Source organism: Pyxicephalus adspersus, chromosome 3, assembly GCF_032062135.1.
Source record: "Pyxicephalus adspersus chromosome 3, UCB_Pads_2.0, whole genome shotgun sequence".
Taxonomy (NCBI): domain Eukaryota; kingdom Metazoa; phylum Chordata; class Amphibia; order Anura; family Pyxicephalidae; genus Pyxicephalus; species Pyxicephalus adspersus.
The window spans coordinates 21,045,500-21,060,165 of record NC_092860.1 but is presented as its reverse complement, the minus strand read 5'-3'; the positions used below and the strand labels follow the sequence as shown (position 1 = coordinate 21,060,165).

The following is a 14,666-nucleotide window of genomic DNA, read 5'->3' as shown; positions in this document are numbered from 1 at the left end:
TGTGTTTAGGGGTGCCATTTACAATGAATAGCAACCCAGCACTCCACAAACAACCACATAGCAGCTATTGCATGGAGAAGTCATAGGGCAGTTTGAGATGCTTTGAATGCCTGTCCACTGACCCTGCAGGGGGGCACACATGCCAAAGCTGCGGACCAGCGGTTGGTGACCACTGCTCTAAAGGGTTATTGGCATATGGTCTACCATTGTATGTGTGTTTTTTGTTTTTTTTATGTATCTTTGTCTGTCTAGTTTTGTGTTTTTTGAGTTGCATAGTGATTTGATTTAATAAAATATTTTATTTTGAATTTTAAATAAACACTAGCAATTTAGGACCCCAATATTAACTAGGGTGCTTTTTTGTTCATAAAAATCAAATCCTCTTTTCTTCCAGGTACACCCTGACAATGAGGAATGGACTTGCTTCGAGCAGTCAGCAAGCTTGGACATCAAATCTTTCTTTGGATTTGAGAGCACAGTGGAAAAGATTGCTATGAAGCAGTACACCAGCAATATCAAGAAGGTATATGTCACATGTTACAAGGTAAAAATGATCCATAAATATATTTTTTTAGCTGTTAGTAACTGTATTCTTCCTTAGGGTAAGGAAATAATTGAGTATTACTTGAATCAAATGGAGGAGGAAGGCATAACATCTCTTCCTCGATGGACTCCTGCCACCAAGCAGCAAGAGTGTCTAACTTCTACCTCAGGCCATTCCATATCCCCTGCCCTGAACATACCAACTGTAAATTCTACTGATGGACACAACAGCAGGGATGGCCATCCTATGTCATCCAGTCCTCCTGAGCCTCTTAGCAGCACTCCTGATGGTATGTCTCCAACAAACTATTGGTATAGCTCTGAGACAGATTTTTTTTTTCTGTAGCAGTCAGTACACTTGAGGAGTGCAGTTTCTTTTATAAATTGAAAGATTAATTATATTGTCATAATACAAATAGTATGTGTATTCCTAATACAATCTCCGTTTCCTTTTGAACATAACTTTCAGGTCTGTGCAGTTATCAAGCATAAAATGTTACGAATATGAGAGAGCTTCCTATACTAAAGACCAGTCACTGCCGTTCTCTCTTCTTGTTCAGGGTAACTAGGCCTGTATCTGCCCCCTTTAGTTTTCTGCAGGCAGTCTGTGGTGAGTGGGTCTGTTTGATCCCTCTTTACAGCTCTGCTCTCAGCCCAGGTAATATGCAACATGGTGATGTCACTGCTATCGTACCGCTAAATATCTGGGGTTGCATTGACATTTGTGCCTTCCCCGTGGGGAATATATTCAAATGTGCCTATAGATAAGATCTAAATGAAGCCTTTTTTTAGACTAACTTTATTACCTTTTTCATGCCAAGGCATTAAAATGTTTTTAACAACCAGTTTTCCACACTCTACTAGAAAGATAAATTGTGCTGGCTTTCTTAATAGAAAGACCTACATGCTTTTGGAAACTGTTGTGAATGACAATGGCTGGCATTAGGGATTTGATTTTCTCTGATTGTTGTAGGTTTTTCATAAGTTAGACTGTACTAGTTCTGCTGGTCTGCAATTTTGTTTTTTTTGTTTTTTTGCAGACAAGTTGGACGCAGATTACATCAAACGTTACTTGGGAGACCTCACGCCTTTGCAGGAGAGCTGCCTTATTCGCCTGAGACAGTGGCTGCAGGAAACCCACAAGGGCAAAGTAAGTTGCACCTGTTAACAAAGCTCTACCCATGCTATAGGTTCATCAGTGGGGCCTTTTTATTAAAGGACCAAATGACTGATTTACCCAGGCGTTGGCCATCTGGTCCTCCTACATTCAGTGGTAATTGGGCATCTTCTTTGTAATAATTTCCTAACACATTTTTCACCTCAACACTTGTTATACTCGTCTTGTTATACTCACCTAGTATATTAAATTAACCTCAATACTTGTTCTTGTGTCCATGTATAGTAAATTCATTTAATTGTGGGCTCCTCTAAATGGGAGTTGGTGACATAACTATAAAACCACTGCTGAAGATGTGAGGTTATAAAAATGTAAAAATTATATAAGCATATCTAGTTCTTGCAATAGTACCTGGGCTTGATGAAGGTACAAATAAACAATTCTAGGGGCTCTATTTATATAACAGGGATATCAGACATTCCTTCCAGTTGCCATGGTTGTTGTCCATTATTCACTATTTATTCATTTTATATAATCTGTTTGTAGATCCCCAAAGATGAACACATCCTGAGATTCTTGCGCGCCCGAGACTTTAATATTGACAAAGCCAGAGAAATCCTTTGTCAGTCCCTCACCTGGCGTAAGCAGCATCAAGTTGACTACCTGCTGAGTACCTGGACCCCACCACAGGTTCTGCATGATTTTTATGCTGGAGGCTGGCACCATCACGACAAAGGTGTGCACACTTTGTTTACCTAGCTTGCTGTTGACATTTCTGAGTTATTTTATTCCTAATTATGGATTGTACTTGGTGTTGGTTCATGTAGGCAGTTTGTTTGCCCCTTTTTAGTCAAATCATTATTCTGAATTGCGCAGTGGCTGAAGCCAACTTTCTATTTTGTCTGTAAACATAAAATGAAGTATGCAGTGATGTGCAAAGGTTGTGTGAAAACATGCTATAAAGTAAGGATATGAAAAAAGAAAATAAAACCTGCATATAGAATTTTTATTGATCTGAAACTTTCACTGTTTTCCTTTCTCTATAATGACCTCAATTTGTTAGTAAAGCATGGATTTTCCTCCTCCTCAATCGGTTTGGTTTGGCAGAATAAAATACAAATTGATCCAACTTTTTCACAGTCCGTGATTTGAGTTAAAAGTCACACTAATATCTGTATTGTTTTGTAGATGGCCGACCACTGTATGTGCTAAGGCTTGGACAGATGGACACGAAGGGCCTGGTCAGAGCTCTAGGTGAAGAGTCTCTCCTCAGACATGTAAGTTGTCTCGTTTTGTTAAAGCCATTAAAAAGGCAGAAAAGGAGAAGCATTCAGATAACCTGATTGATTGACACCTGTAATGACTCCTGTTTTATAGAGTTGTCTGCATTTGTTTGTTGTATTAGTTGTGTAAGCCCTTTATTATTAACTGTGCATTCTGATAGACACCAGCCTTGCGGCCTGTGTGGGCAAGCTTCTGTTTGCTTCAAACAGGTTTTGCATATATGTCTATGGGTATACTAACGTGCTTGAAGGAGGTTAACTGCAGGTTTAATGCACCTATCAATGAATAATCCCAGATGAGTCTCAGACTGATAGGCCACTATTGGTCAGATGCATTAGCCTTTACCCCACTGCTATACAAGGCTGGGGCCCTTGATACTAAAAAGGTATTCTGATGAGGGGTTACAAATTCTTCACCTGTCCACCATTTTTTTTATGCTTTCCCTTTTACTGAGGGACTTCATTTGTCACTGAGGGAGTGAGTGTTCCCCAAAAGTCCAAAATCAATAAAAACATTACAAAGACAGTAGGTAAAAAATGAGAAATCTATTTTAAGCCTGTATTCCCCTCATCCTTCTAAGTGATTTTTTTTTTTAAACTTCCATGGCAGGTGCTATCCATTAATGAGGAAGGACTAAGACGCTGTGAAGAAAATACTAAAATATTTGGCCGACCAATCAGGTACGTCACATTTCTCCACGTACATACTGGGAACGGTATTTTCTTCCACAATGCATTCATTTTGCTTGTCAGATTTGTTCTACAATGGTGGATTTAAGCTAGCCACACACGTCATAATCTTCTCATAGTAACAATTCATTATAATATAAATGACTATCTGAACAATACATTCACATCCATTCAGGTACCCCCACACACTATATATACACAGTTGTTGGTTACTTTTGTTTACCTGACAAGTCTGAAACCAAGTGGGTATATGGCCATTAGAAGTCCCACTCGCCTCTTGAAGTTATCCAACTGTGTGGGATCTGTGAAATTGCCCTCCTTGGTGACTTACCCAAATTAATTAGTTGGCAAAGCTGGATTTGTGTATAGATCATTGGAAGCCCTGGTCCGGGGGTGTCAAACTCTGGCCCGGGGCCCCCAAATTTGGACCGCTAGGCCCTGTTTTTTGCCCCCCCCCCCAAAGAATTCAGAAAATGAATTACATCTGGCCCGCCCGCTACAGCGAGTGATGCCCCTACTACAATTCCTTGCATCACGTGCATCACTGCTTGGCCCTGCATTGTTGTTCTGTTCTATTGACTGTTACATAGATGCACGTAAGGCCCAGAATTGTAGTCTCAGCATTACTCGTGTCTATGTGACAGGTGAGATATCTCTGCCTTTCCCCACCCCCCTCCCAAATCACAGGCGATCGCAAGGGCAACTCGAGTCCAGCCCGGCTGCTACGTCTATAGGGATGCTGGGGATGTCTTTGTGCGTGAGAAGGCTCCTGTAACAGTGGGGAGGGAGGCAGAGAGGGCAGGAGGAGGGCAGTCTGAGGTGAGCAGTGCTGGGGGGTTTCTTTTGCAGCAAGTCCTTCTCTTATGACAGGTGAACTGTAGCTTTACTGTCACTACAGTCTTGTAGTGCAAATGTAGTCACTTTTTTCAATACATTTCTAGTTTGGCCCCCGACTTGGCCTAATTTTTTATTTTCGTCCCTTTGTGTATTTTGAGTATGACACCCCTGTCCTAGTCCATCTTCACCAATGTCACCAAGGCATCTTCTCTGTGGGCTGCCAGTATATTTAAAGGAGACCAGGCTGGTTTTGTCTGTAATTGATTCAGCCCTATTTGCAGGCATCATTTATTTATAATAATATTACTTAACAATATTTTTTATCTGCCTCTGGGAATGTCTGGGGTTCACCTCTTTGCTTGACCCCACCAGCTAAGTATTCTCTCTGCCCATTTACTAGTCCTCTACTCACCAACCCCTTATCTGTACTACCAGATGGAAAATGGTTTCCTTCTTGGGTCTCCAAGTCCTTCCTCCTTTCCAAGACTAGATCTTTAATGTTGTTTTCTTTGACATGTAACCACAAACTGCATATTTTCTGATCTCAATTGTCTCTTTTTCCTATGTTGTCAAATATGCAGTTTTGTATTGCTCCTGCTGTAACCACAAACAAAAAATTTGTATGAGCACATCGAAGGCCTATGATATGTACACATATATCATTTAAAACAGTTGTACAAGTTAACAAAAGTGTCTCTTTTTACCAACAAGGAAAAAAGCATTTCTGCATAAAGAATTTGTTAGGGATACATAGATGACTAATATGCAATAAGGTAAATGTAATTCACAGGTGATTCCACTAGGGGGCCCATAGGCAGCTGCAGCACAGAGGAGCTTGCTGCATGATCATAATTTACATATTTAGCAGAAAATTGGTAAATATATTTATCACACTTTGCAAGTGATTAATCTTTATTGCTGTCTAGATATGGTTGTGAAATATGTATAATTAAAATGATTTCGTAACCTTACTCTCCTAAACTGAAAATCAATTTCATTTTGATAGACTAAACATTTCAAAAATATTATTTATTACATTTGCATCCATTAAGTGCCATCTTTTCCTAATATATAAAGGTGATTAATGGGATGTGTTTAACTCTTAGACTACATACAGATCACACGCATTTTTGCTTTGTAAAATTGGCAATTCTATAATTGATACATGTGTAACATCTAACAATCACAACAGTTGTGCCTATCACCCACCACAGAATGAGGCAAAGTAGAACATTTTGGTCCCAGTTTGTCATAAATATAAACCACTTGACCATGTTTGTTCAACCTGACAAAGCCATATGGTTTAACATCCCAAGGATTGAACAGAGGGAAGGGAAAACTGCATTTGAAAACACTACATGAACGCTGATCAGCTTTCATAATTTTCAGAAAGGTCATTACTTAATACCTGTTTATTTTATTGTAATCTGCAGCTCCTGGACCTGCCTTGTGGATTTGGAAGGACTCAATATGAGGCATTTGTGGAGGCCAGGAGTCAAGGCTTTACTGCGCATCATCGAAGTGGTAGAAGCTAACTACCCGGAGACTTTGGGGCGGCTGTTGATTTTGCGAGCTCCCAGAGTATTTCCAGTTCTGTGGACTTTGGTATGATTGTTTTTCGTCAGAGTTTCACCACATACATAGAACAGTAATAACTATATCTAAATTGGTATACAATGTTTAAATCCTTTGTAGTAAAGAGAATTGCATTTTTGCTCTGTCATGTTTTAGGTCAGTCCTTTCATAGATGAGAATACAAGGAAGAAGTTCCTTATCTATGCCGGTAACGACTATCAAGGTCCGGGTGGACTGGTGGATTACATTGACCAAGAAATCATTCCAGATTTCCTTGGTGGGGAATGCCTGGTAAGTAACTGCAAAAACCTCACTGATTTCCAGTATGAATGCCTTCTAATTACACCAGTCATTAGTGTAGGAAAAACCTTCCCAAAAAAACTGCTAAGCAGATGTTTCAGGATGTATAGAACTCTATACAAGATTCTGATGATGCTGCTGATGCCCCTGTGGATGGCAGGAGGGAGAGGAACAAATAAAACTTTAAATTTAACATGCACATTACAGTCAAAATGGGGAAATTTCCTTCAATGAAAATGAAACCTTACTTTAAGTATTTTGTTTTTAAATACATTGCATTTCTTTTTAATTCTCCTTTGTGTTGTTGTCTTTAGATTTAATAGCAAAAAAAAAAATATTAACCAAAATTACCAGAAATATGTTTGTTCCCATATGTATGTATGTATTCATCCTAAAATATTACAAATTTATCGCCCAATAAACAGGCCCAAAGTGGAAATGTAAAAATCACTGTGGGATATAAAGCAATAAGAGTTACAATGGCCATCACTCCTTTTCCTTGTTGCGAACTAAGAAATTAAAGAAGACCTTGTATAGTTTGTAGGATGCGTGCAGTAAGGGGAGCATCACGTGGACAAATCCTTATGTTTTCTCAGACTTCATTTGATTGTCTGTTAAAACCCATTATGAATAAATGTGTAGAAGCGTTCTTTTCAAATGCTTTATTTGTGATTGGAGTGCTTCTGCATTTGAATGGAATATACATTAGGCTACGTACACACATAAGACTTTTGTCGTTGTAAGGAATCTTTCACGATCCTTTCTAACAACAAAAGACTGAACAATGCATGAACGAGTGCTGTACATACAGCATCGTACTGCTGTTTGGAGAGTTGAGGGGGAGAACAACAGAACAGCGCCCCACTCCACTCTCTTCCCTTCACTTTCATTACGATCGTTCATGGATCCGCCAGAACAGATCCATGAATGACGTTGGGCGAGTGCTGTACACACACCAGATTCTCAGATAATCAGACAAGAATTATCTGATGTGTGTACGTAGCATTAGTGTTTGAATGGCTATTGTAGCACAAATGAGTGTGATGAATTTTAGACCTTATTTGACATGCTTTGTCGGCAGTTAAAACAGAAATGGAGCTCAATGTAATTCAGGTCCAATGCACCTCTAGAGCTGCTGTGACCACTGCTAAAGTAAAGAGAATTTTGGTGACCTGCATTTTAGGTTTGTTCCAAGCGCAACACAACCTTGTTAGAAAACCACCAATGAAAGACAGCTACATTTCAGCATCCTCATTGGGTGTAATTTGTGTTTCAGTGTGAGGTGCCTGAAGGTGGGCTGGTTCCCAAAGCCTTGTACCGGACTCCAGAGGAGTTGGAATGTGAAGATATCCAATTGTGGACCGAAACCATCTACCAGTCAGCTAGCGTATTTAAAGGTGCCCCACATGAGGTATGATCAATAAAAGCTTCAGGCCTTTCTACCAAGAAATTGTTCATCACCAGGAATTTCTAATCTATTCCTTACAGTTTTTAGAATTTTATGGTTTATTATACTAGGCCAAATTATTTTTGGCAAGTGTCCTTTTTGTCATCCAGTGCAAAGTGCATTTAAAAAACATCCCTGAAATCCTGTTATTAAATACATGTTTAGGCAACCTTTTTTGTTTTTTGCTCATTTCCATTTGTTTAAACTTTATATACATTTTGATTTGGCCCACCTTTGGAATTGCAGAGCAATGTATAAAGATTTGTGATTTCAGTGGTGGTTTGTACTATGATTTTGATTGGCCATTCCTCAAAAATTTGCCTAATGCTCAGATTAGATGTTTAATTTCCTATCCCCCTATTATAATATTCATGCTACTGTAAAACACTTGTGATTTTAAACCTGATGTTTATAGCCAAGCCCTACTCTCTTGGCCAGATTCTGGATCTGCTCTTTGCCACCTATGATGTAGCTGAAGCCTGGCTCCTTTTGGGTACTCTGCTTGATATGATAATTTTATCTGTAGCCACAACATCGACCACCTTTTATTTCTTACATTGCTGCCAACCAATAATACCGCATCCTGCAGAAATAGATTGTGTGACAGGTGATATTCTATGTATTTTGTTTTTCCAGATAATGATCCAAATAGTTGAAGCCTCTTCTGTAATCACTTGGGACTTTGACGTCTGTAAAGGGGACATTGTGTTTAACATCTACCACTCAAAGAGGGCACCACAAGTGCCCAAACGGGATACACTCGGAGCTCATGGCATCACATCACCCGTATGCAACAATGTGCAGTTAATTGACAAGGCTTGGCAGTTGGGCCGAGATTACAGTATGGTGGAGTCTCCGCTGTCCTGCAAGGAGGGAGAGAGTGTACAGGTAACGGACAACCCAAGAACAAAAATGTATTTTATTGCTGCCCCTAGATGTGATGGTGTCATTTTCAGGCTAGGATTTTTTCAACACGTACAGAAAATACTTGTTATTACTTCCAGAAATGCATTATCCGTGTCACTTCCGGCAGCAAAACCTTATCTTCCTATGAAAACTATGAATCCCCGCTTCCCTTATGACTTAGGGACAAAATCCAGCCTGGGTAGCCATCATGGCTTCCTCCAGTGGATGAGTCACCCAGGGACAAGCTTATGGTGTAGTTTATTGTGCAAGTAAAGGGCAAACACAGAAAACTAATGCAGGCATTTTATCTATGGAGAAGTTTACTAATTATTTAATAATACAGTTTGGGGGGAGGGGGTTAAACACTTTGACAGTGACTGTAATTTATTTACTTGTTGTGTTGTAGCCACTATTTAAATGTATTATTTTACAGGGTTCTCATGTGACCCGCTGGCCGGGTTTCTACATCTTGCAATGGAAATTTCATAGCATGCCAGCTTGTGCCACCAGCAGCCTCCCACGTGTGGATGATGTTCTTGCATCCTTACAAGTCTCCTCCCACAAATGCAAAGTGATGTATTACACTGAGATCATCGGTTCCGAGGATTTTAGGTACAGTCCAGTGCGGCACTTTTTGGCTGATTTATGATTAATGTAGATGAAACGTCTTTTGGTTACTGTTTACAATTGCTTGTGTATCATAAACAGCTGCCATTGTTTTAAAAGTGAAGGTAAACCCCATCAGTAAAATCTTACGTAAACTCCCAGGAACGTATAACTAGGGGGCCATGAACAAGGATCACCAGGTATTAATATTATGAAAGCTTCAGATTTAAACATATGGAACAATAATTTTGAAACAACATGCCTGTGTAATTAGTGTGATTAGTCACTGTTGAGAATGTGTGATAGGATGCAGAAAAGACACCATGTTGCTACCCTATAGGAGGAATTGCCTGAACAAGGACTTCATTGTAGGATCACCAGGTATTATTTTAATTAAAAAAACAACTGCAAATTCTGCATGTGCAGCTCAGCAAAACTTAACAGCTGGATGGCGATCAGGCAGGTAAGAATAGTTGTTGCAGAAGGGACATCGCCTGACCATTTCTGCAATAATCACTTGCCTAAATCGCATATGTACTTTATTTTCTACTATACCTTGTTAAAGTTTCCATGAGATTTAAGTGATGGGTTTTAAATCTACTTTAAGGCCAAAAAAATTATATATAGTTTTTTCTTTAATTCTTCCTATATACTTTTTTGTTATAGGGGTTCCATGACCAGCTTGGAATCAAGTCACAGCGGTTTCTCTCAACTCAGCGCAGCCACCACCTCCTCAAGCCAATCTCACTCCAGTTCCATGGTGTCCAGGTAGCTGCTTCTTGAACTTTTATCTGCCTCAGTACTGCTGACAAAGCAGATCTTTCACCTTTCCTCAACTGACAGATGCCTATGAAGTTCTGACTCATTAACCATTGATTATTTTGTCCATCGATGAGCTTGAAGGAGCCACTCTTTACTCTGTGAGACCGTGTCCATCTGCTTAATAGCAGTTCCATAAAATAAATATATCCATTCTCTGATAAGTCACCTTCTGGATGATGGTCTCATTGAGTGATCATGTATATTTTACAGTAGCTTAAATGAGGTAAAGCTGCAATAAATTGGTTCTTCTGCTAAAAATGTAACATTGGAAGCAGCCAGGGCTTAAAATGTAAATTTAATTCTTGTTATCTATCAATGTCACCTGTTCTGCACCAAATTTAAATGTTGTAACTTTTTTTCTGCCATTCTTTCTGACTTGGGGACTAATAATCTCTTTATGTTCTCTTTCCAAACATCATTTCCATCTCACCGTGTCACAGTCTATCTTGTGTGTCTGTCCACGGCCATTTGAGTTCCTGCATTTCCATTTTTAAGCATTAATTTCCCCATCTCCATTTTCTCCCCTACTATTGAGAACCTGTATAACTTTTTATTTTTCTTTGTTTCCTTCCCATTTTTTTTTTGTTTTTTTTTTCCCCCCCTTTCCTTCCGTTTTGGTTGTTACAGAGAACCCCTCCCTCTGTCCGAGTCTGTGCTCCCCTCTTTCACTCACCCCCAAGACCTGAAGCCTAATCCAGATGGGCTCCTGCGCCTCTCCCCATCCTTCTGGGGCCAGCATTTTTCCACACTCTACACCCTAAGACCTCCCGTCTTCCTGCGATGGCCCACATCCTGGCGTTTCCCATTCGTTCGGGAGGCTGTGGGAACTGCTGCCATTGAAACAGAGAGCACCGACTCTTCCTGAGGGCACTCATGACAGGGTTAGATGGTTTACAATAGATTACAGGTAGCGATGGCATCCATGACATTGAGCTCTCTGCCAGCTCAAACAGCACCAGGTTAAAGCGCTTGGCTTTGGACTCGCATTCCATGTGGGGGAGTCGGCATGTTTCACTCGCACAACTGTTTCAGTCTATATTCCCAGTGCAATAGGAACTGTGAAATTCATACGCAATAGGCACGTGACATCTTGCAACCACCTGCTGGAGAGGTTTGGTCAGCAAAACTAAATTGTACGTGACCCATGAAGGTCTGTTTTGATTGGATGTTGCACAGTGGCTGGCTTTGTATAACAGTATCTACAGGACTAGCCATATACTTTCTTTTAGCCATGCCCATCACAGATGTGACTAAAGTTGTAATTTTTTTTTTTTATACACAAGAGGCATAAATTACTTTTTTAATCATATGGATGGGAAAACTGGATTTATAGCAGTTATATATGAGATGATTAAAAATAGATGGTGATGATACAACTGCATGATACAACTAGTGGATAACATGTATTTAACCACATGTCACAATCTTACAAGACCATTTTTGTGTGGTCTAATATTCATCCACTGTACTGACAAATCACATTTCCTTATGAAAAAGAGCTTGCATGTAACAATCCCTGTATCTGGGAGATTTCTGATATATGTGACCTTCTGCAGCCTATTGCTTTATGCTAGCTCACGTGTTAGACAAACACAAAGGCACCAAAAAGGTATTTATTAGAAGTCAGTTGTATAATTGAAAATATTGTTTTTTACTGTAATACATGAAGGTTTGATAGCCTAAAATGTTAGACTCCCATATGGATCACTTAATAGGCAATCATCGAAAACCACTTGGAATACTGTAGACCATTGAAATCTAGCCTTACTGTGTAAGAGATCTTGGTGGCTTAATAATAGTATAAGACCTTAATTTAGAAATAGGCAATGTTTAAAGCTAGTTTTGTTTGCTTTGACTGGAAAATATCATTTAAAACCTCAATTTTGGGGCTGGTGGGCTTTTGCTTGTGCCTGAGGGGCTTTGTATTTCTATTAAAGCAGGTCAAATGACTTCTTAGAACCCTATTAAACTGATGCCATGACACAAGGCCCTTAGTGGTTCACTGCCTGCAGGAAATAACAGAAAAGAGAGAGCATAACATCATATTGTTGATTAGGCATCCATCCAAAATGGGTTTATTTTCGAGTATTAATACTTTTTGTGGTTTTTACAGTACCCCACACCTGTTCATTAGGCATTGAGCTGCAGAAGCCTATATGCCAAATGAAGCGGTAGCTCCTCCATGGTGAAGGGATACGGTAAAGACCCCTGAAGTCAATAGTGCGGTGCTCTTTGTTTTTCTACAAACCCTAAAGCCCAAACCAAAGCTTCTTCTCCTAAGACTCTCTTTAAGTTCAAGAGAGTGGTATCCAGAGACATTGCACTCAATAATATAAGTCAGATTTCATCCTCTTCTATTCGATCCAGTGCCTCCTATCTAACCCTTTATAATTCCGGGGAATGCAGGACGTCTAGTTCTTATTCACTAAATTTATTTTAAACAATCATGTATATGTTGTGTTATTTCTGAGATTTTGAATATGATTCTCTTGTATTAACTTTTACATATCATGGAATAAAACTCCATAATTTATCACTGACCCACAGTGCTGGCATTTGGTTAGTAGATATTCTGAAGGGGTAGGTTGATGGGCCACTGTGAACCAGATGCCCTCCTGGCACCCTATAGCATCGGGTAAGTGCAGCAAATTGCAACGGGACAAGTTGGCCATAGCAACTGGGGGAATTCCAGATGTATAGGGCAGATAACAGCTGATTAGTTGCTACGTGAATCACATCCCTGTCCCATAATGTTATGTTGACACCTATAAGTGTCTGGAAGGAGAGTTAAATGAGCAGCAAACAAAATGTCATTGCAGTGAGGTAGGTGCAGATCTAATACTTCACGTTATAAACTCTTGTCTGCTTTGCCAAAGTCTTTGCATGCACTGAGCTAGCCGCTGATGTAAGCTACAGCCATTCAGATTGGACAGGTCTGCACATCCATAGATGTTAGAGATCTTTTAGATGTTAGATCTTTTGGATGCCATTTGCACCAAAGAGAACATTTACTCACATCTAGTACTCACGTGTATGATCCCTGTCCAGGTTTAGTTATTGGCGTACACTGGCTGCTATCTAACGACAACTCCTACTTAGTTACACAAGAGGACACATTTGCACAATATAAACTATCGCCAGTAGGGCCCTGGTCCTCAGAGACAAATGCCGCAGATCTTAAGACTAGCTTTGTTATAAATGTTTTCTTTTTGTAACTGTGACAGAACTGATGGGACAGAAAACAAATGCACAATCCAATATTTTACTCCCTTGATTATCACTGCACGTTCATTATTTTATTTCTATTTGTCATTGTTTGGTCCACTGTGTGTATGCATGTAAATATGAATGATAACCCTTCACCTGTCCATTCACTTCCTTTTATCATTGTGAGGCTTCCCTAATCTTCTAGAAATAAGGGCTGATTTCCCAGGTAACAGGGCTGTGCCTTTGTACCTGGATATTGTGTAGACCCCCCCCTTTCACTTCTTCATTCCACCAGGCATTAGGACTGGCATCTATGTCATAGCACGGTGACCGCTTCTTAGTGTTAGACCCAGCATCCTTAGAACAGGCCCTGCCTCAATGCCAGAGGTAGCTCATCCTATAGGTCAAAGCAGCCTTGCAAGATTTATTTGCACACCTTTTCTTCTACTTTTACTCTACATTTGTGTTTTCTCTATTGCACCGATATTCTTGATAGTCTTACACATATCAGTTTTCAATTTATATGCATATCGTTTTAGTTATTGCTTCTTGCAGGGGAGGGTGTGAATGTGTGTGACCATAGTATTTTGGAATAACATGACCTCGAACTATGTTCTAACATTTAATTTAACATACATGTAGCTTTTCAAAGCATTTTTTAAAATGTTAACTATATAATAAACATTGATGCCGTAAAATGCAGCGTGTTGTGTCTTTACTTACCGACAGCTGATGTGGGATGGGGAAAACTCTTCCAAGTCATCAAGTAAAATCTCCACTGCACAGATGTATGTTAAAATGTAAATTCAGCTTACCTCTCTTCAGATGTGGTGCCTGCATTTGTTCCCGTAATAGGATGACAGATCTCTCCCTGTGCTGCATCTGTAGATAAGCAGCGTTGTCAACAGTTGGCAAAGTAAGTTAGGAGTTCACTGGGTTTCTAAAAGGATTGAACAGATATAACAAAACACTTTCATTTGAAGATTAATGCAAAGTGATAAAATACTATAAAAGGCACAACCCCCCCAAGCTGACCTTTTTCTACCAGTTGTCCATGTATATCGGTAGAAGGCAGTATTTAAATATCTAAACTCCCCTTCATAAAACAATGACCCACTCACTCCCCATGTATGCAGGAAGGCTCAACCTGTTAATTAGGGTTTTAGCCAATTTTGAGTATGTCAGATTTAAAATAGAAAATAAAGTAAACTCTTTTTAGCTTTAAATACCATAAAGAAGCATTACAATTTTGTGACAGACAAAAAAACAGCTTCCACTCCTGTTCTGTGGATAAGGAAAACTTACAGCTCCAGGCCTTCTCTCCCGCTGGCAG

General features: G+C 39.6%; 1 protein-coding gene across 4 annotated transcripts in view; it reads left to right on the top strand.

Annotated features, from left to right (window-relative positions):
• Nucleotides 1-14,031, top strand: part of SEC14L1 (SEC14 like lipid binding 1) — a 38,479-nt gene extending 24,448 nt beyond the window's left edge. For 2 of the 4 annotated variants that reach the window (XM_072403817.1, XM_072403818.1), the window contains exons 6-18: nucleotides 395-523; nucleotides 602-833; nucleotides 1,584-1,693; nucleotides 2,207-2,396; nucleotides 2,849-2,937; nucleotides 3,554-3,624; nucleotides 5,904-6,075; nucleotides 6,202-6,336; nucleotides 7,622-7,756; nucleotides 8,429-8,680; nucleotides 9,132-9,310; nucleotides 9,971-10,072; nucleotides 10,754-14,031. In XM_072403817.1, coding sequence (XP_072259918.1) covers nucleotides 395-523; nucleotides 602-833; nucleotides 1,584-1,693; nucleotides 2,207-2,396; nucleotides 2,849-2,937; nucleotides 3,554-3,624; nucleotides 5,904-6,075; nucleotides 6,202-6,336; nucleotides 7,622-7,756; nucleotides 8,429-8,680; nucleotides 9,132-9,310; nucleotides 9,971-10,072; nucleotides 10,754-10,991 — 2,034 coding nt within the window. In that variant the 3' untranslated portion in view covers nucleotides 10,992-14,031. Of the gene's footprint in view, nucleotides 1-394; nucleotides 524-601; nucleotides 834-1,583; nucleotides 1,694-2,206; nucleotides 2,397-2,848; nucleotides 2,938-3,553; nucleotides 3,625-5,903; nucleotides 6,076-6,201; nucleotides 6,337-7,621; nucleotides 7,757-8,428; nucleotides 8,681-9,131; nucleotides 9,311-9,970; nucleotides 10,530-10,566 lie in introns of those variants that run through there. The other 2 variants (XM_072403819.1, XM_072403820.1) reach the window with 2 other exon arrangements.
• Nucleotides 14,032-14,666: the final 635 nt, after the last annotated feature.